Source organism: Terrapene carolina, unplaced genomic scaffold (assembly GCF_002925995.2).
Source record: "Terrapene carolina triunguis isolate 2854851 unplaced genomic scaffold, T_m_triunguis-2.0 Scaffold96, whole genome shotgun sequence".
Lineage (NCBI taxonomy): Eukaryota > Metazoa > Chordata > Testudines > Emydidae > Terrapene > Terrapene triunguis.
In genome coordinates, this window is record NW_020664447.1 from 9457065 (window position 1) to 9483026 (window position 25962).

Genomic DNA, 25962 nt, shown 5'->3' on the forward strand with positions numbered 1-25962 from the left:
TCCCTGGAAGCGGTGACATGTCCCTCGGCTCCTAGGCGGAGGTGTGGCCAGGCGGCTCTGCATGCTGCCTCCACCCACAGGCGTCTCCCCCACAGCTCCTGTTGGCCATGGTTCCTGGTCAGTGGGAGCTGCGGAGCTGGCTCTTCTGCCTAGGAGACGAGGGACATGTCGCTGCTTCCGGGAAGCTGTGTGGAGCCAAGTAGGGAGCCTGCCAGCCCCGCCAACCCCCCACCCCACCTTCCAGCAGCAGTGGGGGTCCTGGGCCATGTGCCACCACCTGCCTCTCCCCAGCAGCTGTGGGGGTCCTAGGCTGTGTGCAACTGCTCTCCCCCCCAACAAAGCACCCAAGATTTAGTCAGGGGTATATAGTACAAGTCATGGACAGGACATAGACTGTGAAATTTTGTTTACTGCCAGTGATCCGTACATGACTTTTAATAAAAATACCCATGACTATAACATAGCCTTAATCATAACCCAGCGCTGTTGGAAGTTTAAATTTGATATTAAGGGTTTTAAAGGTTAAATATTAACCCCAATGGGTGAAACACGGTCATTTGATGATCTTGACACAAAAGACCTCGAACAGTTAGGCAAGGAGAGGGGAATATCCTCTAAAAGGAAAGCCCCAGGTCAGGAACGGAGAGTTTTGCTCATAAGTTTTGACCAGGCATCCAATTACCCCCCTGCCACAGAGACCACAGTGATGGAACTGGCCCGACTTCTGCACCTGAGAGCCCTGGTTTGTAACAGTTTGCCCTGAGGTTGGCACCGACATTTGCGAGCCACTCCAGACAGCCTGACATATATATCTAATATATTCATGAATGAACTCCATTGTTTAATATAGGCACAAACTCAATAAAACTATCTGCTTTTTCTCTTTCCCTGATATAGTTAGTAAGCCCCATACGTGCAAATAAAAAAAAAGGCCGTCATTGGCAGAATACCAAAGCACAAGACGAACTCATCTATCAACAGTACTTTTATATTGTTTCTTTGCAAAAGCAAACCATTGTGTAAGGCAATAAGTTTAGAGCAGTCTGTTAGATGATATTGAACAGGAGTCTATTGGGAGTCTCCATTCTCTACCTACTTACACGTTTAGCGGTTGCCAGGCAGGCCACTGTGCTTTCGCCTTGATGACAGTTAAAACCTCATCGCTCTGTAAAAGAAGACAACACAATATAAAACAGTGATTGGGAGAACTTTACTATGGGAGTAACATTCTGCAATGATTTATAGCAAATCGAGGAGGCACTTGGATTCTAGATGCACCTCAGAATTCCGATGAAGACAGATACCTCGCTTTCCCGGCTGCTTGGGGGATGTGTTGCCCTGCTCAGTGTGGTGCAGAGAGGAGCTTACATGAACACCGAGAAGAAAGCATTCCCTTACCATCACTGCATTGCTGCCTCTCCCTCTTCTGCAGGAGCTGAACTCAACTAAGAGGGTGGAGAGCAGAATGCAGAATAGTTCAGTTCATCACATTTCCCTTTAAGAGTGGTGGAGTTCATGATGCAAAACGCATCATGACTTACTGCTGCTCTGGGTTACAGTTACTCTCCCCTCCATAGCGTGAATCTAACTGAGGAGGGCAATGGGTGTCCAAATGGCAAGGACAAGGCCAGTCGCAGCATGGCACAGACAAGAGCTGTTCTGATAAAAGTGTGGGAAGCTTGGAAAGAGCACAGAGACCAAACTCCACACAACAGCGCTCTGTAGTTCCCACAGACCTCATCATTCCAAAATACAGCCACTCCTGCCACCTTGAGGGGAAGACAGGAGACAGCCAGAATACTGCCCAAACTGCACATCTCTGGTGGAGTCTGTTACAGTTTTGTGCAGTCCTGACCCTTGCTGAGGAACAATAACAGGAATGGTGCTATTTGTAGGGTTTAGCAATGGACACAATAGCACTTGGGGAAGGAGAATGGGATCAGCAACTCCTGAGTTGAGGGGAATGTTTTCAAAGTGGCGCTCACTGAGGAGGGCAGAAAGGAGACAAAAAGCCTTGCACTGGAAATTTGCCCTAGTCAATCAGAAACACCACAAAGATGGTTATTATTAATGGCAGAAACAGCGTTAATAAAACTTCCTTATCTGGAAGGATTCGGTATTATGCAAACAATCAATGGATGCACTGTGATTGCCTGTAAATATTTAAATACAACTACTGATAGCGGTTTTATCCCACTTCTCCCTCACCCACACAAACTCATAACAAAAATGGTGAAGTATATAACACACCTGTGGAAACCCAGACTGTGGCTAAGCACTGTACAAAGATTTTTTTTCTAAAGCCTATAAGAATTCCTGCATCAGCAGTTTTTAAATTTATATGTAGTGTAATAAACCCAGAACAAAAACAGGAGACTGTTTTAATGAGGCTCTGGTGCACAGAGGACATCTATCAAATGTTTCTTAGAGCCTTTCCCATCTCCCCCAGGATTCCTGCCCAGTAAATTGTTTAAGAAAATATGAAGTTCACAACTCATGCTCATGATTTCTGCAGCCTTTTAAAATACTTCCCAATTAAACTAAAAAACCCGCCCATACATTACTAGTAATTGGCAGTTCCAACAGAGCTGTCCTTTCATTTTAGTGATAATCTTGCCGTTTCCTGCTTGAAAGCAATGGCGCTGATACCCCAGGCTACCTCTAATCCATATATGCCCCAGTTTAGGGAAATCAATTTTCACTGGTCATTTCTACCGCTGTCATTACTCTCAGTCTCCCTCTTTTTACCAAAGCAAAGCAATTACAGCACTGATGTGGCTTATCTGTAACATGGAAGCTGTTCAGCCCCAGGTGCTCATCCTCAACATGACCTCTTCCTCATCCTGAGAGAGCAGCTTGGACTAATCCATTTACTTTATGGAGGGATAATTTGCTGCTGTTGAACAGACATTGGCCAGACTCTGAGCTGGTGTCAATTGGCATAGCTGCATTAAACTCAATGGAGCAATACTCATGTACACCAGCTGAAGATCTAGCATTATGTGTTTAAATAAATATCAAAAGATAATGACCATCAGATTATTAGTGGGGTTAGTATAAGGAATATTGTGCTGGAAAGGGGAACAATCATGCACAGCACACCGCGCGCATTGTGTAGTAGGGAAATCTGAGATCTGCAGAAGACCACATGGCTGCAGCAGCCTGATCCACCAGCCCTAGCCTTGCTCGTTCCCTACTCCACCTTCCAAAACTACTGTCATATTGGGGTAGAATTGAGCTGTGCTCTGCTTCAGGCAGGGCATACAGCCTGATCCCAAATGCACCCAGAATAGCCACACTGCTTCCACTGCATCCTGGGTCCCAAGTGCCTTCAGAAATAGGGTAGACAGTATTTCCCTGAAAGTAATTAAGGATAAGAAGTGAATAGCAGAAACTGATCAAACCAGGAGAGTTAGTATCTGGCAGATACTCACTGCCTCTCTCTGTGTATGTGTGTATATCTTGCGCTAAGGATGGAATCTCCCTTAATTCTAAATTTCCTTTGCTTTTGGCTGTTTGGCTCAACATCGTAGCACTTTTTAAATATGTGTGTTTTAATTTACATTCCTTTAGAACACATTTGCATTTAAAATGATTTACCTACATATTACACACACCAAAGGGAGTCTGATTGTTATTAGTTAAATATACATATTTGCACTTTCAAAACGGTGCACTGTTTACCCAACAGAAATCATAGCTACTTCAAGTCACTTATATAAGCAAACGCTTGTGGCACTTGCATTGTAAATGTACATAGTACAGCATACTAAGAATGAATAATGCTTCAAAATGGTAGTTCATTATTCAGAGCAGAGAGAGAGAGAGAGAGAGACCCGACTCAGAAGGCTTGGATTCAAACACTGCTTTGCTTCTCGGGTAGGCTGGAATCCAATCTGGGATTTGAATTTCATAGCCAGGACCCCTCTTTACAATGAATCAATACCCGGAGCCAAAGACCCCAGAATCCAACACTTTGAAGGGTTTTAAATCCAGATACAAATGAACCAACCTCCAATTAAATGGGATTAGACTATAATATAGACTAAAGGCATCCCTACTGTTTCAGATTGAGACTGTGTAACAATTATTTGTTAGATTTAATTTTTAAATAATGAGTGCAAATCATATCAAGGTTAAAATAGTGCACATCAGAGATACTACTGATTTTTCAGAAGTTACAAAATTTTTAAGTGACTAATTTTTTTATTAAATGTTTCTGGTGATTTTTGTTGCTGTTGTTTTTAAATCTTCCTTTGACAGAGATTCTATACACAAAGAGCTAGCCAGGAGCTAGTTTTTACCAAAGGATAAGATTGAAAAGAAATAACGTTTGCAGAATGTTGTTACATTTTCTGTAATCTGAAATCATAACACAACCTTAAATGTAACATCTCCAGTATACAAATATAACCAGAGTGACAATCTTTAAAAAAGGGAGGGACTTCCTTAGTCCTTGTGATTCAGCCATATTGGTTAACACACCAAGGATTGAACCAAGGCCACAAGTCGCTAAAATATGAGCTGAAGAGCCATATTTTAGCTCTCTTGCTAGGGGCTGTAACAGACTCACATCCTCTCTGGATTGGGCACAGAGGGCGACTCTAACACATGCTCACCAGTGGGTTGTGTGTGTACACATGTCCATGGTGTAGTATATATCTTTGCCTGTCTACTTCTCCTTCTGTGTAGGATGGAAATTTGAGGGATACTTTTTAAATTCTCTTATGAGAATATAAAATGTCTGAGATTAAACCCACACATGAGTAATACAAAGAGTTTTCAGTCCAAAGCAGGATTTTTCCACTCCAAAGTCTAATAGATGGCTCTGTGTTATCCCAGTGCAAAGACTTCCGTAGCGTTGTAAAATACTTTCTATTTTTGATTTCAATATGTTCTGGCAAACATTTCCCTTGGGTTCTTTTGCATCATTTGCCCACTTTTCTTCCTGTCCTTCCTACCGTCAAAGTTTTGCTTTGATTTTTACAGTCATGCAATACCCCAAACTCATGTCAAAATGTGGAGAAAACCAGTAAGTTTGTTGCCTAGCAATAATGCAGAAGTTTGAATAGGAAGTAATGACTAACTGTTGAAACTGCTAGATTTTGACACTTATAGAAACCCAGATATTCTGTAAAATTGCAGACACACAAAATGCAACACCATCCGCAAGTGAAAGAAAAGGAATGCACACCAAAACTTTTTTACGGCGTTTTTGGAAATCCTTCAGGCTAAGGCTATAAAAGAAGATGAAGAAAACCTTATCTCACACTTCTGAGCATGTGGGAGATACAAGAATGTGAATCTGCATCTCTCTGTCAGTTGTTACAGATACCTTATTAACTTTCCCTCTAGGTGTACTTGCTTTTAAGTGAGTTTCTTCCCCTTATATGAATCACACATTTTGTAATTGAATTTTCTTGGGTTCTTAGGCCTCAGTTCAGCAAGGTACTTAAGTATCTGCTTCATCTTAAGCATTGAAGTCAATGGAACTACTCATGTGCTTAAATTTAAGTCTTGTGTTTAAGTACTTTGTTGAATCAGGGCCAAAATAAAGTACCAGAGAGACTCACTTTGGATCAGATCAGTGGGCTTTGGATCAGGTCCTATGGCTCGGATTCAGGAAAGCCTTAAGCATGCACTTAACTCCATCCCTATTCACATGTTTCAGGACTGTGCTGAATAGAGATGCTTTCCGGAATCAGGGCCTATGTCATTTATCTTCATGACTAGGGGGCTCACAGAGGATGAGAAGATGACCACATTTTGCAAATTAGCAATTAAATGAACATAAACTATTACTGCATCACAAAATCTATATAGTTAATTTAATCTGACAAGTGTAGTTTAGATATAATCATTTATAATACTTTATACTGTAGCACATTTACAAATTATACTAGAGTATGTTGACTAAAGTCATAGTGAAGTTTTCAGAATTAATAATGAACAATGCATATGCCAGATAAAGCCTTTCTGTCTGTCTGTCAGTTCTCTACAATCAGCTAGTTTTTACAAAAATAACTGCTAATTAGCACCGTTGTTAGTCTCAGTAGTAGGAAGTATTGGGAAAGGAAACTGAAATATCCTTTCACCCCTAGAGACACAGTAATGAGGGAAGGAAATTTCCACTGCTGATGTTGTGCCTGTCCTTTGTCTAAACAGGAGTTCAGTTTCTCGATCTGCCAAAATTATCTCTTTATCATACTCTTAGGGCCTGATCCAAAGCCCTCTGAAGTCAATAGGAGTCTTTATACTGACTTCAGTTACTTTGGATTTTTACATGCAACAAATTTTTCCTACCAAAATAGCCTCCTAAAAGAAAGCTTTAAAGCAGAATTTTATAACATATGCTTCCCCTCAGATATAGAGACCCATTTTATATATATTTTTCAAGAATTAATAACTTGTATTACATCTGTTTGTCCTTGCAATTAAATGGCACCATACATTAATCCTGCACTATGAATCAACCATTGAATTAAATCACTCAATCATGTGCATTACAAAAGGATTCAGAAAATGTCCTGGATCATGAAGAATGGAAAGTGAGGCATATCTCACTACAGTAGCATTCAGAATATAGTTTGATTTAAAGTATTGCACAATCAATGGGATTTAAAGCAACTTCTTTAAAGAGTGTCAATTAAAAATGTAGTGGAAGCTTATAGCAAAATTTTTAAGTCTTCCATTAGAATCCTACTGAATCAGAGGCGAGATTAGTAGGATCTGGCAAATTCTACAAACTTTCTCATATGCTCCTGCTGCTTTTTAATAGTTGCCATGATCTGTATCTGGTTCAGTATTGAAAAGTATTGCTTTTATGAAGCAATTTTTTACTACTGCTTTTATAATATATAACATGTAATATACTATAACATTTTATTGTACTTTGCAGGATTCTTAGTACTTTATAATAAATAATACTATTGGATTCAGTTCAGCTAAACAAATGACAAAGCACTTTAGCAGACAGCCAAATCATCCAGTCAGATTGAATCAATTGGGAAAATGAATAAATACGTTTTGAGCCAAGGTTTCGTTTTAATGGTTTCAGACAGCAGTTGGTTGGCATTTGTTTTGTTTTAAAAGACAGGATTTCTATCTATTGCTATGGTCTATATCGCCATAGTATCTGAGCATCTCTCAAACATTAATGAACTTATCCTTGCAACACTGCTATGAGGTAGATAAGCTATCACCCCATTCTACGATGGGGCACAAAGAAACTGAGTGACTTGCCAAAGGTCACATAATAGGTAAACCTGGGTGAAATTTTTCAGCTGAAACTTTTTTGGTGAAAAATGCAGATTCAGCAACACCAAAATGTTTCATTGAACCATAGGGTTAGTAGGGACCACAAATGTCATCTAGTCTAACCCCTGCCAAGATGCAGGATTTGTTGAGTCTAAACCATCCAAGACAGATGGCTAGCCAGCCTCCTTTTGAAAACCTCCAGTGAAGAAGCTTCCACAACCTCCCTAGGCAGTCTGTTCAACTGGTTACTGTTCTTACAGTTAGGAAGTTTTTCATGAGATTCAATCTAAATCTGCTATTCTGTGGTTTGAACCCATTGCCCCTTGTCTTGTCCTGCCCTCTGTGGCAAAAAGAGAACAACTTTTCTCCATCTTTTTGTGGGAGCCTTACAAGCATCTGAAGATTAAGGGGAGAAATGACAGCAATCTCCTCTTTTCCAAACTAAACATACACAGTTCCTGCAGCCTTTGCTCACGTGGCTTGCATTCCATCCCTTCAATCATCTTTGTTGCTCACCTCTGGATCCTTTCCAGTCTCTCTACAACCTTTCTATATATTGGTGACAAAAATTGGACACAGTACTCCAGCTAAGGCCTAACCAGTGCTGAGTACAGCGATACTATCATCTCCCATGACTTACATGCTATGTCTCTGTTAATGCAACCTAAAACTGCATTTGCTTTTTTCACAACAGCATCACATTGCTGACTCATGTTGAGGCTGTGATCCACCACAACTCCCAGCTCCTTCTCAGCAGTGCTGCTGCTAAGCCAGTTTCCCCCCATTCTGTACTTGTGTATTTGTTGAATTTCATGTTGTCTATAGCCCAGTTCTCCAATTCATCAAGTCCCTCTGAATTTCTATCCTCCAAAGTACTGGCAACCCCCCAGCTTTGTGTCATCTACAAACTTGACCAGTATGCTCTCTATATCTATGTCCAGATCACTAATAAAAATGTTAAACAACACTGGACCCAGAACAGATTCCTGGGGAACCCCACTTGAGACCTCCCCATCTTGAGACCTCCCTCCAATCTGACATCATTCCATTAATAGTTACTCTTTGTTTGTGGTTCTTTAACAATTATGTATCCACTTAATGGTAGTTCTGTCAAGCCCACATTTCTCCAGCTTACTTATCAGAATGTCATGTGGGATTGTGTCAAAAGCCTTGCTAAAGTCCAGGTATATTATGTCCACCGCATTCCTCCGGGCATTCGGAAACTGAATGTTTTATATACATTACTCTAGTAGCTTCCCAGGTATTAAAGTCAGGCTGACTGGTCTATAGTTTCCCAGCTCCTCCTTTTCCCCCTTTTTAAAGATGGGCATTACATTAGCCCTTCTCCCGTCTTCCAGGACCTCTCCTGTCATCCAGGAGTTCATAAATATTATTTCATGAACGTGTGTTGGTTTCATCGGATGGTTTTGGTCATCCCCACAAAACAATTTTTTTAAAAACGAACAACATAGCATTAACTTTTAGATTTTTCATATCAACAACTCTTCAATTTGACATTTCTTTCAATTTAATAATAATTTTAAAAAAATTAAAAGGTGCTGAAAAATAAAAACGTTTGTGGGGCGTGGATTATTTGCCAAAGATTTTTTTAAAGAACTGCTTTTGGGTCAACCCAATTCTTATTTATTTATTCATTCATTCAGAATTGCCAGCAACCCAAAAAATCACCTAGATGCATAGCTCTAATTGACAGTCTGTGCCAAAGAGAGAAACTGAACCCAAATTTCTACATCCCAGGGCAGTGCCTTCACCACAAGACCATTCTTTCTCTCCACAAGACTTTAAAGGAGGTGGTGGTGAGAGGGAAGGAAGCGAAGAAATCAACACTGTGTTGTTGTACTTGTAGAAGATTCAGATACTATGGCAACAAGGACGTTATAAATATCTGGATGGGCGATGGACAGTAAGGCAGACAGATGATGGTACCCTAATCTAAGAAGAGACCAGGACACAAGGGTTTCACTATCATAAGTATACACAAAATCGCCTGTCCCCACACACAAACACAAATTACCATCTTGATCTGTGAAAAGCCTATGTCCACTGTCCATGAACAATTTTCTTGAGTTCATGAACATATTTTTTTGTTTGATGACATAACTTTGAATACAAGTTTAGATGCTTACAATGCATGTACAGAGTATGCAACTGTGACAGAAGCTATGCCAGGAAGTATTCATGTTTCATAGATTAGAAAAGAAAATGTGCATGTGCAAAGAGGCAGGAGGATAAAATGGTATGGTTTTTGTAAGTATCTAGAAAAAACGGAGAGAGACACATTTCTCTGAACCATGAACTAATGCAAAATCAGTGGTTAGTTAATTGATCCACAAGGGTTTCTATTGATCTTAATGGAAGTTCAACAAGGCCCTTTGGTTGAGAAAATCTATTTGTACTGTGTGGAAATAAAAACATGTTTTCCCCAGTTCAGTTAGATGTACTTTTTTGAACAAAATGAGAACATCCACACCCAGATTTCGGAATAGAAGGAAGTTGTTCATTCAGATTTTTGAGACTGTATACGGCAATAGGATGTAGCTACTCATCACTTTTTATTCCTCAAAACTTCCCAATCTTTGTTTTTGCTTTCAAATTTATCTTGACATGCACATTAACTTATAATAACTGTGAATGTGAGATCTAGTAATGCACTCTTTATTTTGGAGAGAAGGCAGGTTTCATTAATTGCGTAAGTAGTCAGCTTAGCCTGAGTCTGCTAAGGTTTCTGAGAATTTTTGGTTCACATTGGGCACATCAGAAGATCATCACAGCCATTAACATAAATATTACATACCCTTATTTGCAAAGTCCCCTGCACGATAGTAACATGATATTACCTCTTATGGTGCACAGTGCATACATTTCCCTGTGGGTGTTGCAAAAGGTGCTGCTTCAGTTACTTCAAGCCCCAGTTCTAGGATGCAGTTTATTTTTGTATGCCAACATTTTTCTTTATAAGAGCTTAGACTCTAACTTACAAGAAGCTGCTTTTATATATTATACAGAGGAGAGCATTTATACCCTAGGGTTAAATTCTTTAGCATCACAAAAGATTTAAAAATGACAATAAAAATAGGAGACCATTGCTAATGGTTTACTATACATCATTGCTGAGATCCTTTTCTCTTTATGCATATTATTTTAAAATCCACTAGGACAACTTCAGAGCTATTGTAAGTTGTTGAGAACCCATTTAAATCAGTGGACTTACGTCAGGACTGCATTTTACTTTGCTCTTATCTGAATTTATATGACAGTGATTTTTCTGAATCAGGATGGAGATGCTCTTATGCCCTGACATTTTAAAAACTGTGGCACATAATAAAACCACACATCATGAATGAAGTGTGCATATATACTTGAACTGAATTCAATATTTACAACTGTAATATATACAGAGATTGAATTACTCCCTGCACAACTCAATAATGTTTAATGTATACATGTATTGCATAATGTATTGCATTTCTTTTCTCCCAGAAATAAGAAATAAAATTGATCTTAGAAACTATATGAACTACTTTTTCAACTCAAAGACACCAAAACACTTAAGGTATTTGTTTAGTGGACTTTGGAATTCTATGGAATTGCAGAAGCAGAATGGCATGATGGACATATATAAGGGAGTAGAGATGGGGGTGGAACTGAAAACCCTGAAGAAAGGGATCAGAATCTAACCCAGCTCTGAATGTTTAGCTTGCTAATAGGCCTTGATTCAAGAAAGTAGGTAGTAAGCATGTGCTTTGGTCTGTCCCTATTCAGGAGAGCACTTAGACAGGTGCTTAAAGTTATACAACTGCTTAAATTCTATGCTGAATAAAGAAGCTTTCCTGAATTGGGTCAATAATGCTTAGCATTTATATGACTATATATGTATGTATACACACAACTTCAAATGAAGTAGGTATTATCCACATTTTAAAGAAAGGAAGATAGACAGATCGATTAAGGTCAAAACTTTTCAAACACATCAGCATGATGTCAGGCATCTAAATTAGAAAATGTTGATCCAAGTGACTAGCCCCAGGCCGCGCAGTGAACCAGGGGCAGAACCGAAGCTCAGATATACCTGGCTACCAATCCCAGGCCATTGTTTAGAAATGGAAATAGTGCTATAAAACTGCTAAAGCACTGGTTGAATGGATCTCCGTTCACAGTACATTTAAAAATCCATAAAAAAATCAGTTCTGGATAATTTCTGGAGTGATCATGGTTTTGTGTTGTATATTATCTGCGATGACATAAAAGGAAAAGCATTTTCATAATTACTGCTGTTACATATCCCCAAATCATACATTCACTTCCAGGTATATCTTTCTCCATGACCTGTCCCTTGGGGTTTTCTTTCCATGAAGCGAATGTTTTGGGAAAGCAATGTGGGCTGAAATTAATAACAGAATTGTTGCTAAGGGCGACAGTGAAAATCTTGTGCCCTATTTTATTTCTTGTAAGCTGTTGTTATACAACATATGGGTACCCTGCATCTTCTGATAAAGTGATATTTTGTTCTTACACACTATAAACACCCCCCCGCCCCACCCCAGGCAGCTTGTGTTAATGATTCCTAGGTACATTGTAAATATTTCTGTTCTCATTTTCAGTTAGTGAACCAATCAGCATAATAGGAAAGTATTTATCCCCTGAGAGCTCTCCTTCATGTTTTGCTGATTGCAGGCTTCTATTCTGTTGCGTATCTTGCTTCATTCTATGTAGCCTGTCTTGCTGGGGGTAGGTTGGCTTTTCTTTCCCATCTCTTTAAGAATACAGAACATAGGCAGTATATTAAAGTTCCATGTGCCTAAAATAGGGGCTGGGTCTTACAATGGGCACCATTGTAAAGGATAGTGTAAATTACATGTCAATAAATTGATGTAAGTGAGTGTAATTTGCACCCTCCGGCTAGTAGTTCTATCTGCCACACTTCCCCATTTTCTACCATGGCCTTTAAATTGAATCCCTTTACACAAGTTTACCAGTGTGTGCACCATCCCTGAATTATTTGGCCCAGGTTGCTCTGGAGCAGGGTGGCAGTGCAATAGGCGTGTTTGTAACACATGAATGAACTATCAATGGAAACGACAGCGCAGTGAGTTGTTCCTCAGAGATTAGAAATAATGGCAAAATTGTCCTCATGAAATCACATGAAAAAACTGACCTCACCCACCCCCAATCACCTATTAGGTTCATATCCAGCTAGCTATGCCTGCTTAACCTGACTGCTGCAGTCAGATGCAGAACAGTTGTAGATTACAACATCAAAGACATCCCTGGCTATGCTATGAACCAGTCAGTTAAAACTGGATCGAAGGACCAGCAGTCATCTTAGGGAAAAGCCACAGGGGGAGGCTGGATTGTTCTGTAAAATTATTTCTGTGAACTGGGACTGAGGACACGGCTATTCTAGGATTGGGTGACAGTGTGCAGAAGACCCTCTAAGTTTGGCATGTAAATTTGCTGTTGCTGTTTCTGGTGCTTCTATTAGGCATTAGTGCACAAGCCAACCACAGCAGCTTGGATGTAGGAGACGGCATATTTTTCCATTAAGAGCAAGTGACTTTAATTAAGGCTGCCTTGCACTTGTAAGTTCAGTGAGCAGGTGGGTTTTTCCTAGCCTTAAAAGCTTTTGTGACAAATCAGCTTAATAGTGTTATTTTCAGTCAGCATGCACAACATAAATATTCCAAATGTGCGTCAGCTGCTGCACAAAGACAATCACAACTCTTTCATTCCCCTGAACTGTAAAAACTGTGCCAAAAAAAAAAATCCTTGACAGAACAATCTTTAACCAAAATTAAAGAACTAAATAGGGGTCCATTTATGAAATACGCTTTATTCAATCAGAAGAATGGGAATTAAAAAAAACCCAACCTTCTCCACTTCCCCATAATTTTCAGTTATTGCAATGAATTTCAAGGCAAGTTGGTTGTGTTTTCAGGTACCCAAGAGTGACATTTCTCCAGGGCTGTGTAGCATCATGGTCTCAGCTTTCTGTGCTAGGTCAGTGCTTAGCTCGCGCTTAGAATTTTGTGGGCAAGAGCATCCTAACCCACATTAAAACTTATGGGAGGGGGGATTTTGGGGAGGAAGCTTCCGGAGGATCCTCTCACAGCCCCCATTACAGGGGCTGGGTTTATCACCTTTCCCCCAAAAAAGACCACAGTGTTTGCCCTAAACCTTCTGTGGATCCCAGCGATCCAGGACCAGCCACATGGACATATCACTGCAACTGCCCCATCAGGGTCTCATTCTGACAGCACCAGCTCCTAGGATGCATGTGGAGGAGGCACAGCAGACAATGTAATAGGGTACAGGACTTTATTACTTTTCCTAAGGATTCTTCAGGATCTCACTAGGGAGTGGATGATTTTTGGTCTCCCTTAGCCTATCCAGTCTCCTTCATTCCCAATCACAGACACATAGAAAGGCCTCTGCCAGGTCCAAGAATGGGAGGATTAGTGCTGCAGAGATCCTTGCCTGGAGGGGAGCATGATCCAGCCTGTGTTAAGTGCCTAAGTGACTAGACTAATCTAGAAAAGTTTGCTTCATTATCTGTTCCTTCATGAAAAGTTCCTTGAGGGCATTGATTTATGCATGTGATGGTGGCTCACAGCTCTCAGGGCAAACCCAAGTTCTTTAAGTAGCCACAGAGATGGAAATTATTATTATTTTATTTCTTGGCCTGGTTGGCACGCGAATTGTTCCCCTAGATAGGCTGGCCTGTTGTGGTTGGTTGGATAAGGTCATTTCTAACACTGCCATTGGTATGGTTGGCATCCATATCTCCCATTGCTTGGAAGGCAGATACCTTTGCTAGGTCCTGTGGCAGTTCGGTTAAATCCATGATTCATGCTTGCCATTCAGTAGAATTAATGTTAAGAATGAATTAAACAATTATAAAAGCTCTGCATCTTTAATAGTAGAAAGAGCTGGTAGTACACCCGCAACAAAGATAATTAATGTGGCAAGGCAGGGCTATCAAGGTCACCATAATGGGTAGATAGCTTTGGGGAGGGGTATGCTTAGTTGGAGGGGTGAGATGCAAAGACAAAACAAGGAAAAAATAACTGAACCCTTTAGCCACAGCACTGAATACTGAGTTAATCTGGGGACAGACTCCAGGAAACACTCTTTTGGGAATAAGGTCTGGTATGTAATAAACCAGGCACACTGCAGAAACCCAAAAGGTGTAACAGGGCTGTGAGAGGTCAAGGAAATGAAACCTAAGATCAATCACCTTTGAGCAGGGGGTTGGACTAGATGATCTCCTGAGGTCCCTTCCAACCCTGATATTCTATGATTCTATCTGATTGGCTGATGGGCCAAAAGAGACAGAGGGGAGAAAGGACTCCTTAGTATTCTTTTTATTCACCATAAATATACTGGCCCTAGGTGGGATTTTCAAAGAGGCCTGGGGCAGTTTTGAGGGAAGTTAGGGCTTTACACTCCTTTGAAAATCTACATGGGCTTTCCAGGGTTTCAAATTAGATCTGATATGCTCACTGTTTTGTTTTAATCCAGTTTTCCTCTCTCCATTCTTAATAATCAATGGTTTAATTAGACCACTGGAATCTTTTGAGGTAAAGTCGCTGCGGTGGTGCATCCTTAAAGGGAAGAAAACTTTTGGTTCTGCTAGGAGAGGAAGCCAGGAACAAAACAGTACCTTATCTTGGCTCACTCAATCAAAGCAAACCCATTAAGATGTGCTAACTTGATACTGGCTGCAGTCAGTAGGAATAGGGGAAAGTTGGTGGCAGAAATAGGAGTCCAATAGTATTCTTACCCTTGATACAAACATATTTCATCTCATGATTACTTTCAAGAAAATAAATAAATGACATTTCAAGCTGCTTGAGTATCAGATACAGAAATATAGTATCAAATTCTGTCCTCTGTGAAGTGCCACTGGTAATATTTTACCCACGGAATACAGAGATGGAAAAAAACCTATCATCTTGTTCATCACACAATAGTATTTTCAGGCAAACTTTTAAATTAAAGTCTTTCTTGCTCTTAGTGTCATTAAAGTAAACTCCTTGTGAGGTGAAGCTGCTGAGTGTTGCATTCATCACTTTATGACCAGAACAGCTCTAAAATTAGAGAGACCCATACCGTGGTTTACATTTCCAAAGGAAGCATTTACCTTACTGCACTGATATTAAATCATCACAATATTCCATTGTTAGGGTAGGAAAATATTGTAAATTTTTTCAATGAAGTCAGGATCAAGGTCAGATAAATGCTTTCTTTTTAACTACAATTCTGTAGAACCGACTACTAATAATACACTTGAAAATTTTGTGTGCCTAAATCTAGGGTGAAAGACATGCTCAGAATGGGTATGGCGACAGTGAATATCTTGCTAATTCCTAGTGGTTAGTTTGCATTGGCATGTACAATTGCATCTATAGCTCCATGCGTTACAGTTATATTCTCAAATTAAGTGCACATTTTGTTTCAATTTTAGCTCCATAATCATGGTACAATAAAATGCATTGCTATGCCATGAAGCAGTGAAGGTCAGTACATGCCCTCCAAACATTCCATGATGCTAGCGATGGCAGGGGCAAACTAACAGTTTTGTCTGGGACTCACCGTGCAAAGGGTGTTAGTGTGGCTGCTATTGATTTGCCGGTCTCTTTTGCGCTCCTATATGCTTCTAGAAGACAATCCCATTATTTTGGTATTGCCCGATGATTCTAGAGCTCGAGGGCAGCACCGAAGGTTTGTATTTAGTTTTTAAACCAGGAAGACTGCATGCAGTATTCTCTCCTTTGGTTACAAATATATTTTGCATTTTTTTCCCCTCAGCAAGAGGGTGAAATCTGTTTCTACACATGAGAACTGTGTAAAAACAAACAAAAACAGCCCCACTCCAAATATTTTACCATACATGCAATGTTGTCATCTATATAAAAATCATGTCTGTGTGACTGAAACTAGGACATTCAGCACTTAAAACACTTGTCTCCACCATTCTACCACTCCTTCAGCTGTGAGGAAGTAGCAGGCTGATACATTCTGCACTAGGGGGAGTCCTGATGCCATACGCTAAACCAGTTTATTAAAAATGTGAGGATGTTTTTCAAAATAAAGTTTAGAGTTGTTTTCCAGTTTACTATGCAAAGCTACAGATAATTTGCCCCACACTTGGTGGGACAGTTTCAGAGTATTGAGTAATTAGAGCTGCAAAACGTCCCTAGTTTCATTACTAATAAACTCAGACACAGTTCACTGAAAGAATCATTAAGCTACATTATCCTTCTAGCAAACCTGAGGTGATTGATGCACTGATATCATGTGAAATTCATGATTTTACATGGCTATGATGTGAAATCATATGAAACTCGCAGCTTGACACCCTTCCCCTGCCAGGTTGCGACAGCTTATTGAGTGAAAACAAGGAAAATATTTGCACAAAGCGGAACTGCTGAGTGATGCACTGCTGTAGGAGGAAAACATTTTGCCAAAGGCTAGTAAATATGCAATTAAATGTGGAGTTGCCTGAAGTCTCCTGAACTAGTTAATAGCACTTTGCATTTTTATAGCACCTTCCATCAAGGAAGGGAACCTCCAATTACAGTAAGTAACTTCCTTTTCTTCTTTGAGTGATGGTCCCTATATGGATTCCAGACATGGGAGAGTGGCAAGCAGCGCTCAGCGTGGAGCTGGGTGTGTGGACTCGCGTGAAGTCATGGTCTGCCGGACGGCTTGGCCAACAGTCGCACCTGCCACTGCCACTGGGGCGATGGTGCAGTGAGTGATAAAGGTGTGGACAGAGTTCTAGGTGGCTGCCTTGCAAATGTCCTGCCAAGGCACGTCCGTGAGGTAGGTCGATGTGCCAGCCTGGGCCTGCACTGAGTGAGCCGTGACCTTGGGGGACGGGGAGGGAACGTGAGAAAGGGTGTGGCATTCCACAATGCAATGGGAGATCCATTTAGAGACGTGTTGCGAGGAGAGGGCCTGGACCCTTCAGTGTTCCACAATGGTGATGAAGAGCCAGGGTGAAGCACAGAAGGCATGGGTGCGTTGAAGGTAAAAGGCCAACACCTGGCAGATGTTGAGAGAATGCAGTATTTTTGCCCTGGAGGAATGGAGCAGAAGACTGGAAGGTGGAATCTTTAGTTGAAGTGGAACGGCGAGACCATCTTGGGGATAAACTTGGGGTGCAGGCACAGGGAGACTGTCTTTATGGAAGATAGTGTAGGGAAGGGTTCAGCCATCATAGTTGCCAGCTCGCTAATGTGCCATACTGAGGTGATGGCCACCAAGATGATCACCTTCATGGAGAGGTGGGTGAGGGAGCAGGTCACGAGGGGTTGAAAGGGTGATTTAGTGAGGACAGAGAGGATGATGTTCAGATCCCAAGAAGAGGTAGGTTTCTGTACCAGCGGAAAGACATTGAACATGCCTTTAAGGAAGTGAGTAATGGCTGGGTGAGTGAAGATGGAGGAACTGTCCACAGGGGGGAGGAAGGCACTGAGCGCCGCCAGATGGACCTGGATGGATGAGTGGGTGAGGTCCAATAGCTTAAGCTGGAGAAGGTAATCCAGGTGGATGGGAATGGAGATGGAGTCCAGAGAGTAATGATGACGGTGCACCCAAGCCATGAAACGCTTCCATTCCACCTGATACCAGGCCCTGGTAGATGGCCACTGCTGTGTGTGAGGACATTGCATATCACGGTGAAGCATGCTCAGTCTATGTGCAAGCCTTATCCAAATACCAAGCCATGAGGTGGAGTGGGCCCAGGATGATCGTTGCTCAAGCCTGTCATACCTTGCACAGGACTTTTGGGAGCAGTGGAATGAGTGGAAAGGCATAGCGGACTTTGGAGGTCCAGGGCAGGAGGAGGCTGTCACCCCTTGAGCCCACCTTGAGGGCCCCGCTGGAACAGGACAGGGGGAGTTTGTGGTTCTCCAACATCATAAAGAGGTCCCAATGTGGGGTGCTTCACTGGTGGAAAATGGAATGAAGCGTGGGATCGTGGAGCTCCCACTCATTATTTCCATAGAAGGACCTGCTGCGCGTCCCCTGGAGGAGGACATGGGGGAATAGAACCCTTGGCCCTGATAATGGGGGGAGGGGGGACACATTCTATAGCACCCTTCTGGATGAGAGCGTCCACTTCTTCTTATAGGAGATCACGATGGGAGGGTCTCCTCGGGCACACTGGGGTGGGCGACGAGGGGGGAATGAGAGGAACTCTATCGAGTACTCCTGGTGAATAATATCCAGTACCCAGCAATCAGTGGTGATCTCGCCCCAAGTGTGGGCAAGTAGAGCAAGATGGCCCCTGAAGACCACTAGAGGTGGTATGGGAGGTGGTTTTCAGGCTCGATCAGAGACTCAAAATGGCTGTTTCGATTGACACTGTGGGAGAGTTGAGGGAGCGGAAGAGGCAGTGGCGGGATAACGGGCCCACTGAGTGTGGATGGCAGCGAGATGGCTCCTGCAGTTGTTGAAAGTAGGGTTGGTAGGAGACACGGGGCGAGGACAAAAAGACAATCTCTGCTGCCTGTTGGTCAGGGCCAGGGTGACCGAAGTGTGGCATGGGAATCCTTGAGGAAGTGGAAGGATTTGTCCATCTTATCGCCAAAGAGTTTCTGATTGTCAAAGGGTAGGGTCTCAAGGGTGGTCTGGACCTCCTTAGGAAATCTGGAGGAGTGGAGCCAGGAGTTACGGCAAAGTACCACACTGTTCGCTAGGGAGCAGGATGCAGTATTGGTGGCATTGACTGGTGCCTGGAGGGTCACCTTGGTGACCAGCTTGACCTCATCCAGCAGCACCTGTAAATCCTGTTGTTTGTCCACCAAGAGAAAGGTCTGAAAAGCTGCAAGCTTGGAGTACGTTAGGAAGTCATATTTTGCCACGAGGGCCTGATAGTTGGCAATATGGAATTGAAGTCCTGCAGAGGAATAAACCTTTCACCCCAAAAGGTCCAACTTCTTTGCTGCCCTGTCTGGCAGGGTGGCCTTCAGGTGTTGCTGTCAAGCATGTTCATTCATTGTGTGCACCACAAGGGAGTTGGGGGGTGGGTGGGTAAAGAGGAAGCCTGTACCCTGAGATGTTGGCTCTGCATGCTTCGGAATGGGGGCACAGGAGGCAGGCATGTACCAGATCGACTGTGCCAGTTGTAGGATGGCCGCATGGATAGGGTGGGTCATGCGCGAGGGCCCAGGCAGTGGCAGGATGTCCAAGAGTTGGTTTTGTGTCTCCTAGACTTCATCCACTATAAGGCCAAGAGCCTCTGCCATGTGCTGCAGTAGATTGTGGTACTGGTGATGGTCATCTGGAGGGAAGAGTGAAGTCAGAATTAGTGCCTCATCTAGGGACGACGAGGCTCCTCTGGGAACTGGTGGCACCGGTTGTGCAATGACCTCTTCCTCTGGTTCATCATACCTGGAGGGGGCGCAGTGTGGGCAGGGGACAGCTGGTAAGATGGCAGCTGTAGTAAGGCCACTCATAGGGGTTGCCATGCATTGGCAGGCCCTGGGGATAACAGAATCAAGGCTCAGCAGATGGGTCATATGCGCGTGGATAGGGTGGGCGGTGGCAGGGATCCGGTCTGTGAGAGCGCGTAGGTGAGAAGGAGGTTTCCGGCTTCAAGAACCACTCCAAATCCAAGGACGGATCCAGGAAGGGTGGAGGTGTCAATGCTGTTGGTGCGCAGGTGGAAGAAGAGCAGCACTCCGGGAGGAGAAGAAGAGGTTCCTCCACCAGAGAGGGAAGCAGCAGGGGGTCTGCAGAGGGCAGCGGAAAACCAGTGTACGGGAGCATGAGCTCGGCTGTGGACATCAGTAGTTCCAGATGACATGGCGTGCGGGGAGCTGGGCGTGCCAGTCTGGAAGGGCCCAGCAGTGTCAAAGAGGACAGGTGGGAGCTGGGGCAGGAGGCGGCACCTGCAGCTCGCATTGGTGTTTCAACTTATGCTCTGTCTGAGGCTTCTTGGGAACCAGAGCAGCCAGGTCGGCATGTGACTTCTCACCCGACTGGGCCTAGCTCAGGGAGGCAACACTTTGTTTAGGAGCAATCCCTATTAGGGAGCCGCCCTTACGCCCACGTCCGTGTTTCTTATGCTCACAGTGGGGCTTTGGCAGATGCGTCAGTACCGAAGGTTCCAGTGCATGGGAGAAGCTGGAGAAGTGCTCACCGGCAGCGATGGGTGCCATAGCAGCGGATCCACTGGTCCCAGAACTGACTGTGCACATGGACGCATAGCTTCCTCCATGAGAAACTCGAGGAGGTGAAGTTCCCTACTCTCCTGAATCCAAGACGGGAACGGGTGGCAGATGGAACAGCAGGAAATGAGGTGGGCTGTGCCAAGGCAGTAGAGACACCTCTGGTGCTTGTCGCTCATGGAGAAGGAGCGCGGGCATGAGGTACAGTTCTTGAAGTCCACTTGTCAGGACATAATCCCCGGAGAGCAGTGGGGGGGTTGTCTCCCTACTGGGAGAAGTCCAACAGGGGAGTCTGTCTAACCAAACTACAAGAACTATATACAACGCTAACAACTATATACAGACAGATGAGACACAATGGACAAGAGTTCTCTTAGCAGAACTAAGAGCACCAAGGAACAAGGGTTCCAACTCTGGCCATGTGGCAGTAAGAGGGAACTGGAGCAGCACTGACCCGCATGGCCTCTTATAGCTTCAGATGCAGACATGCGGAAGACACTCGATGCATGTGTGGGTCAACAGACACTATTACTGAATAGTTCTGGCTTCTGGCGCATGGGGCACATGTGCACCTATGTCTGGAATCCATATAGGGACCATCACTCGAAGAAGAATATCAAAATGCTTTACAAATATTAATTAACACAACTCCCCATTTTATAGATGAAGAAACTAAGGCACAGAGAAGGTGATTAGCCCTATGGTCACACCAAATATTTGTGGCAACCTTGAGAACAGTTGAATATAAAATATTCAGAAGTGTTGAAATGGCTTGTTTTGGCATTTCATTCAATTTTATTCATTTTTTTTTAAAGGTTAAGCCTTCTGCTTCCCCCCAAAAACAAACTAACGAACAAATAAAAACAAAACGTCATTTTGGGTCAAACCAAATTTTTTGTTCGACCTAATAATTAATAAATAAATAAAGTTTGTGTGTGCGCGTGTGTGTCAGGGGTTCCTAAACTTGGTTCGTGGCTTGTTCAGGGTAAGCCCCTGGCGGGCCGCGAGACACTTTGTTTACTTGAGTGTCCGCGGGTACGACCGCTTGCAGCTCCCAGCGGCTGTGGTTTGCTGTTCCCGGCCAATGGGAGCTGTGGGAAGCGGTGGCCCGGCCTGCACTGGTTCCCGCAGCCCCCATTGTCCGGGAACGTTGAACCACAGCCACTGGGAGCTGCGAGCGGTCGTACCTGCGGACACTCAGGTAAACAAAGCGTCTCGCGGCCCATCAGGGGCTTACCCTGAACAAGCCGAGAACCAAGTTTGGGAACCCTTGGTGTATGGGTATGTGCATATATACACATGTGTATTCACTCACACACACACACACACACACACACACACACACACAAACACACACACACACACACACACACACACACACACACACACACTTCTTTCATTTTGCAGGATTTTTTTTTTCATGTTGGGTTGAACTATATTTTTGCATTCAGCCATAGAACCAAAAAATCAGTTATTTGCCCAGCTCTAATCTTTTTAGAACACAGCATTACTATTTGCCCAATCTCTACTTTCTGAACTCACACTCTTATATAGTATTAACCAGATCCCACCACTCTGACTCACAAACTAATGAACGTAAGTAAGGATATCTGAAACTAATCTTACCTCTTCCAAACTGACCAATGCCTACTAGACTGTTATGCCTACTAGATAGATTTTTATAGTTCAGTTTGTTGCTGGTCTTTGGACCATTGAATTAAGTGCTAAAAACTCCCATTGACTTAAATGAGCTTTGGGTCAGGCCCTTTGTGCTTTTCTGAGACATGAGGAATCCTGTAATGTTGTGTGCCCCTATCCCTGATCAAATGGAATCAGCATTTCTCAAAGAAGAGCTTTCCTAATCACTGGTTCTTGTGATCAGCAGGAAGTACAGGAAGCCTCAATAATTTCTACAAATTCTTTTTCCCCATTCAGCTCTTCCATGACCCAAATTTCTGCTGATTTGTTCTGCACATTTTTTCTACAATAAATCACCCAGCTTTATTGGTCCCACATGGCTGCATGCCTTTCATTACATGCACTAAAATCCAACCTTCATATTGACTACAGCTGCTTTTAAATACACTTTATTGTCAGCAATGATTTTCTTTTTAATTATATTATATTTTAGATTACAGGTCCTATTGTTTTGTTAATGAGCAATTTAATGGCAGTTTTCAAATTAATGAAATCTCAGCATTTGAACAGAGAGAACAGTTCATTTTCATTAATTGACAATTCTAAATAATCTCCTGCAAAACCCTTCTTGATGAAAATAGCTCCATACTTCCCAAGTCTTTTACATTCTAGAGTGAATAATCAGGACATTTCTACTTGAAGTAAATTATACCACAGGAGTGTCTTGTCTCATAGACGTCAGCAGGGTCAGTATAAGACTGAGATTATTTACCCTATTCCTGGCTCTCTCCCAAAAGCCACAGAGAGACTGTTTCACAAGTCCTCCATTTCAGCAATTGCAGAGATGTGTTCTGAACTCAATAGGAGTTTGGTACAATTAAGGATCACAGAATTGGGCCTTAGTAGCGGTTCCAACTCTGCCCTCCCATATGGATGCACAATGCCTGCTGTCTTCGGAGGAATATTTCCTGGTGCAGCTGAGGGACAAATTATAATCAGGTGGGTTAGTATTTTCCCCAGGGGAAATCTATACCCAGTAATTAGATAGCATCCGAATTCATTTGCTGGAATTTGCTCTCTGTATTGGAAATGTGCAGCTAGAAAATAGCTGTGACTCTGCTTTTAGCCAATACTTGCTCGGCTAAAATATTTGGGGAATGCACTATATATTGCTTTTCTGACGTATCACATCATGTACGCAGTACCAGATATTGTTGCATTATACTGCCCCTTGTGATCTCAGCATGTGTCCTGAAGCGCTATCATGGCACTAAGAGACATGATAAATACAAATGATAAAAATTATCTCCTGGTTTCAAATCAGGTAACTTTCTGTCTGTTTCCATGTGACTTTCCAAGATTAATCTGGCAGACTAAAGCATTGTAAACTATAGGCAGTGGAGGTTATTTTGCACAGTGGGGCACTATTATGTTTTATATGATATGAAGTACTGAAAAATAACAAATATATTGTAAGCAAGTATGTCAAAGAAGGAGGGATACCATCAACATCCAAAGAACAATCAGTGCCCATAGTTCCCTGTGATACTCTGTTCACAAAATGCAGTTCACAAAAACACTAAGCTGCTGTGTGATGTTCTTCTGCTTCTCACCCACCCCCTTATGAAAAAGTATTTTCTATTTCTTACAGTGAACATCTTTCCGAGGGAAGAGAGGAGGAGAAGAAAGGAAGGAAGCGGATGATATGAAGAATGACTTATTTATAAAGTGCTGGAACTCTGTTTGGCACTGCACAGCACACAACATTATTCAAGTTCCTGACCCAGAAAGTTTGCAAATGCAAAATTATATTTCAAAGGACTCTACCTCCTAACTCTCTAGCACTTAATCACACAGGAGGACAAAGGGTTAAGGAGCAATACCAGAAGCAGGCAAACCACAAGCAGGCATAATACCCACCAAGAAGGAATTAGCAACATATAGTATATGCATAGTGCCAATGCCCACCCAATCCTGCTTCTCATCCAGCTAGTGTGAGCAGCATAACCTTGCCCAGATATGACCCTGCTGGGAACTAGATGATGTCCAAAAATGCAGGCAGGCCTTCCCATTTGCATTCCTGGAGGTACACAGATAAATTATGGATGCCTTCTGCATAGGTACATGGGATTTGCTTCCTGCAATTCCCTCCCCTCCCCCCCCCCGCGCTGGTGCATCATTAAGGGGGCCATAATATGGCTCAAATCTACTTAGTCTTAAAAGGTCATATATGCTGTTTAAATGTAAAGTAAAAACTGAAAGCAGCCACAAATAAATACTATTAAGTAGCCAGCTCACATTTTGGGCCAAATTCTGCTTTTAAATACATGTGTACAACTCCTGCTGAAGTCAATAGAAGGTGTCTAAGCATTTCTGAGGGAAGAAATTACCTTTACATTAATTAAAAATAGAGGAACAGGGTTTGGGCCTATTTAAATCTGTTGATGATATTCGAGCAGGGAGATCTCACATTATTCATTGGCTTTGCATACTCTTAGCTTTTTCCTACATGCGTTCCTACACAAAGGAGGAACGATCTATTTAGGAGCTCTGCATTCTGCAGCCCATGGTGGATTACATGACTGCACAGTAATAGTACAGCAGAACTGACTCCCTAAGAACCTACCACTCTATTCTCTTTTCTTAATATTGGAATTGGCATTGACACATCACAGAATTCTCTGGGGTCCGGTCATGTTTTATTAACTAATTATTTGAAGCATTTTCATAAAGTTTAAGAAAACAACTCTAAACGTCATCATTTCACACCCCTTTTCATCACCATTTTAAAAAAATCTGCAAATTCAGCCAAGTTTTCATGTCAAGTGCCACATGCGCTTATGAAAACATAGCCAGTTATGGTGAAAACAGAGGTTCTGCAAAGCACTGAGTGGCGTGACAGGGGGATAACGCTGATTCTGGAGAGGAAAAGAATGACTTTTCTAACCACATCTCCACTTGCTTTTAGATGTTTCAGGAAGGCAGTGGGTTGAGAGTTGATATTTTATTCTCACTGGTGCTGAATTTTCGAGAACAGAAATGTACTGTAGATATTTTTAGACCTTTAAGCAATGTGGGTTCCAGGTAATACATAGAGAGCCAATTTAAACACTCAGTAAACGGTGCATTGCCAGCAGTTATTATGGGGAATTTACTGTCCACTATCACATTTTCCCTGTTTCTTGTACTACATTACATACTGAACTAGAATTATAAAGACCCGGTTAAGAAGTGTATCTTTTTTGTGTGTTCTCATGAAAAGCTGGAAGAATTTTCTCTTGGTTTGCTTTGGACTTTGACTGTCAGACCTCTCAGGGAGATTGAGACTCTGAAATCTTCAGCAGGGACACACGGTAGGAAGAATTCTTTGGAAAGGGCTGTATATTTGTTTTGAAATTTATTGCAAGATTTTCAAATTTGCTTGTTCTGATTTTACTGTAAGCCTTGGGAGAGTGTGGGTTATCTGGGGAAGGGAGGGGCTGTGTTTTTAGAAGAACTCAATAGGCACAGACTTTGGCACATATCAATTTGTATTCCTGTATAGCTGGAGCTTTCATGCCATGTTGTGGAAAGTGAAATGCTATAGAAGAAGACCTGGCCTTGCACAAACTGATTCTTAAATTGCTATATCAAAAATATAGGCCCTTGCGTTTTGGTATGAATTATTGAAGAAAGCCTGAGTACGTTGTCAACTTGCAACCCTAGAAGATCATATTTTCCACGACAGGAGTGAGAGGTAACTTTTCCAAAACTATTTGAGAGAACAAAAAATCAACTGCACACATATATGGGAAGTGCAGAGTCTTTAGGAAGACGTGATAACTTAAGCTCTTAATTTTAAATCAAATACCCAAAGTAATGTGGCTAA

General features: G+C 42.4%; 1 protein-coding gene across 1 annotated transcript in view; it reads right to left on the reverse strand.

The window, feature by feature from the left end:
• SPON1 (spondin 1) overlaps positions 1 to 25962 on the reverse strand; it is a 329711-nt gene that overhangs the window by 63408 nt on the left and 240341 nt on the right. Inside the window, exon 7 of the mRNA XM_026651452.2 lies at positions 1101 to 1165. Coding sequence (XP_026507237.1) covers positions 1101 to 1165 — 65 coding nt within the window. The remainder of the gene's footprint in view (positions 1 to 1100; positions 1166 to 25962) is intronic.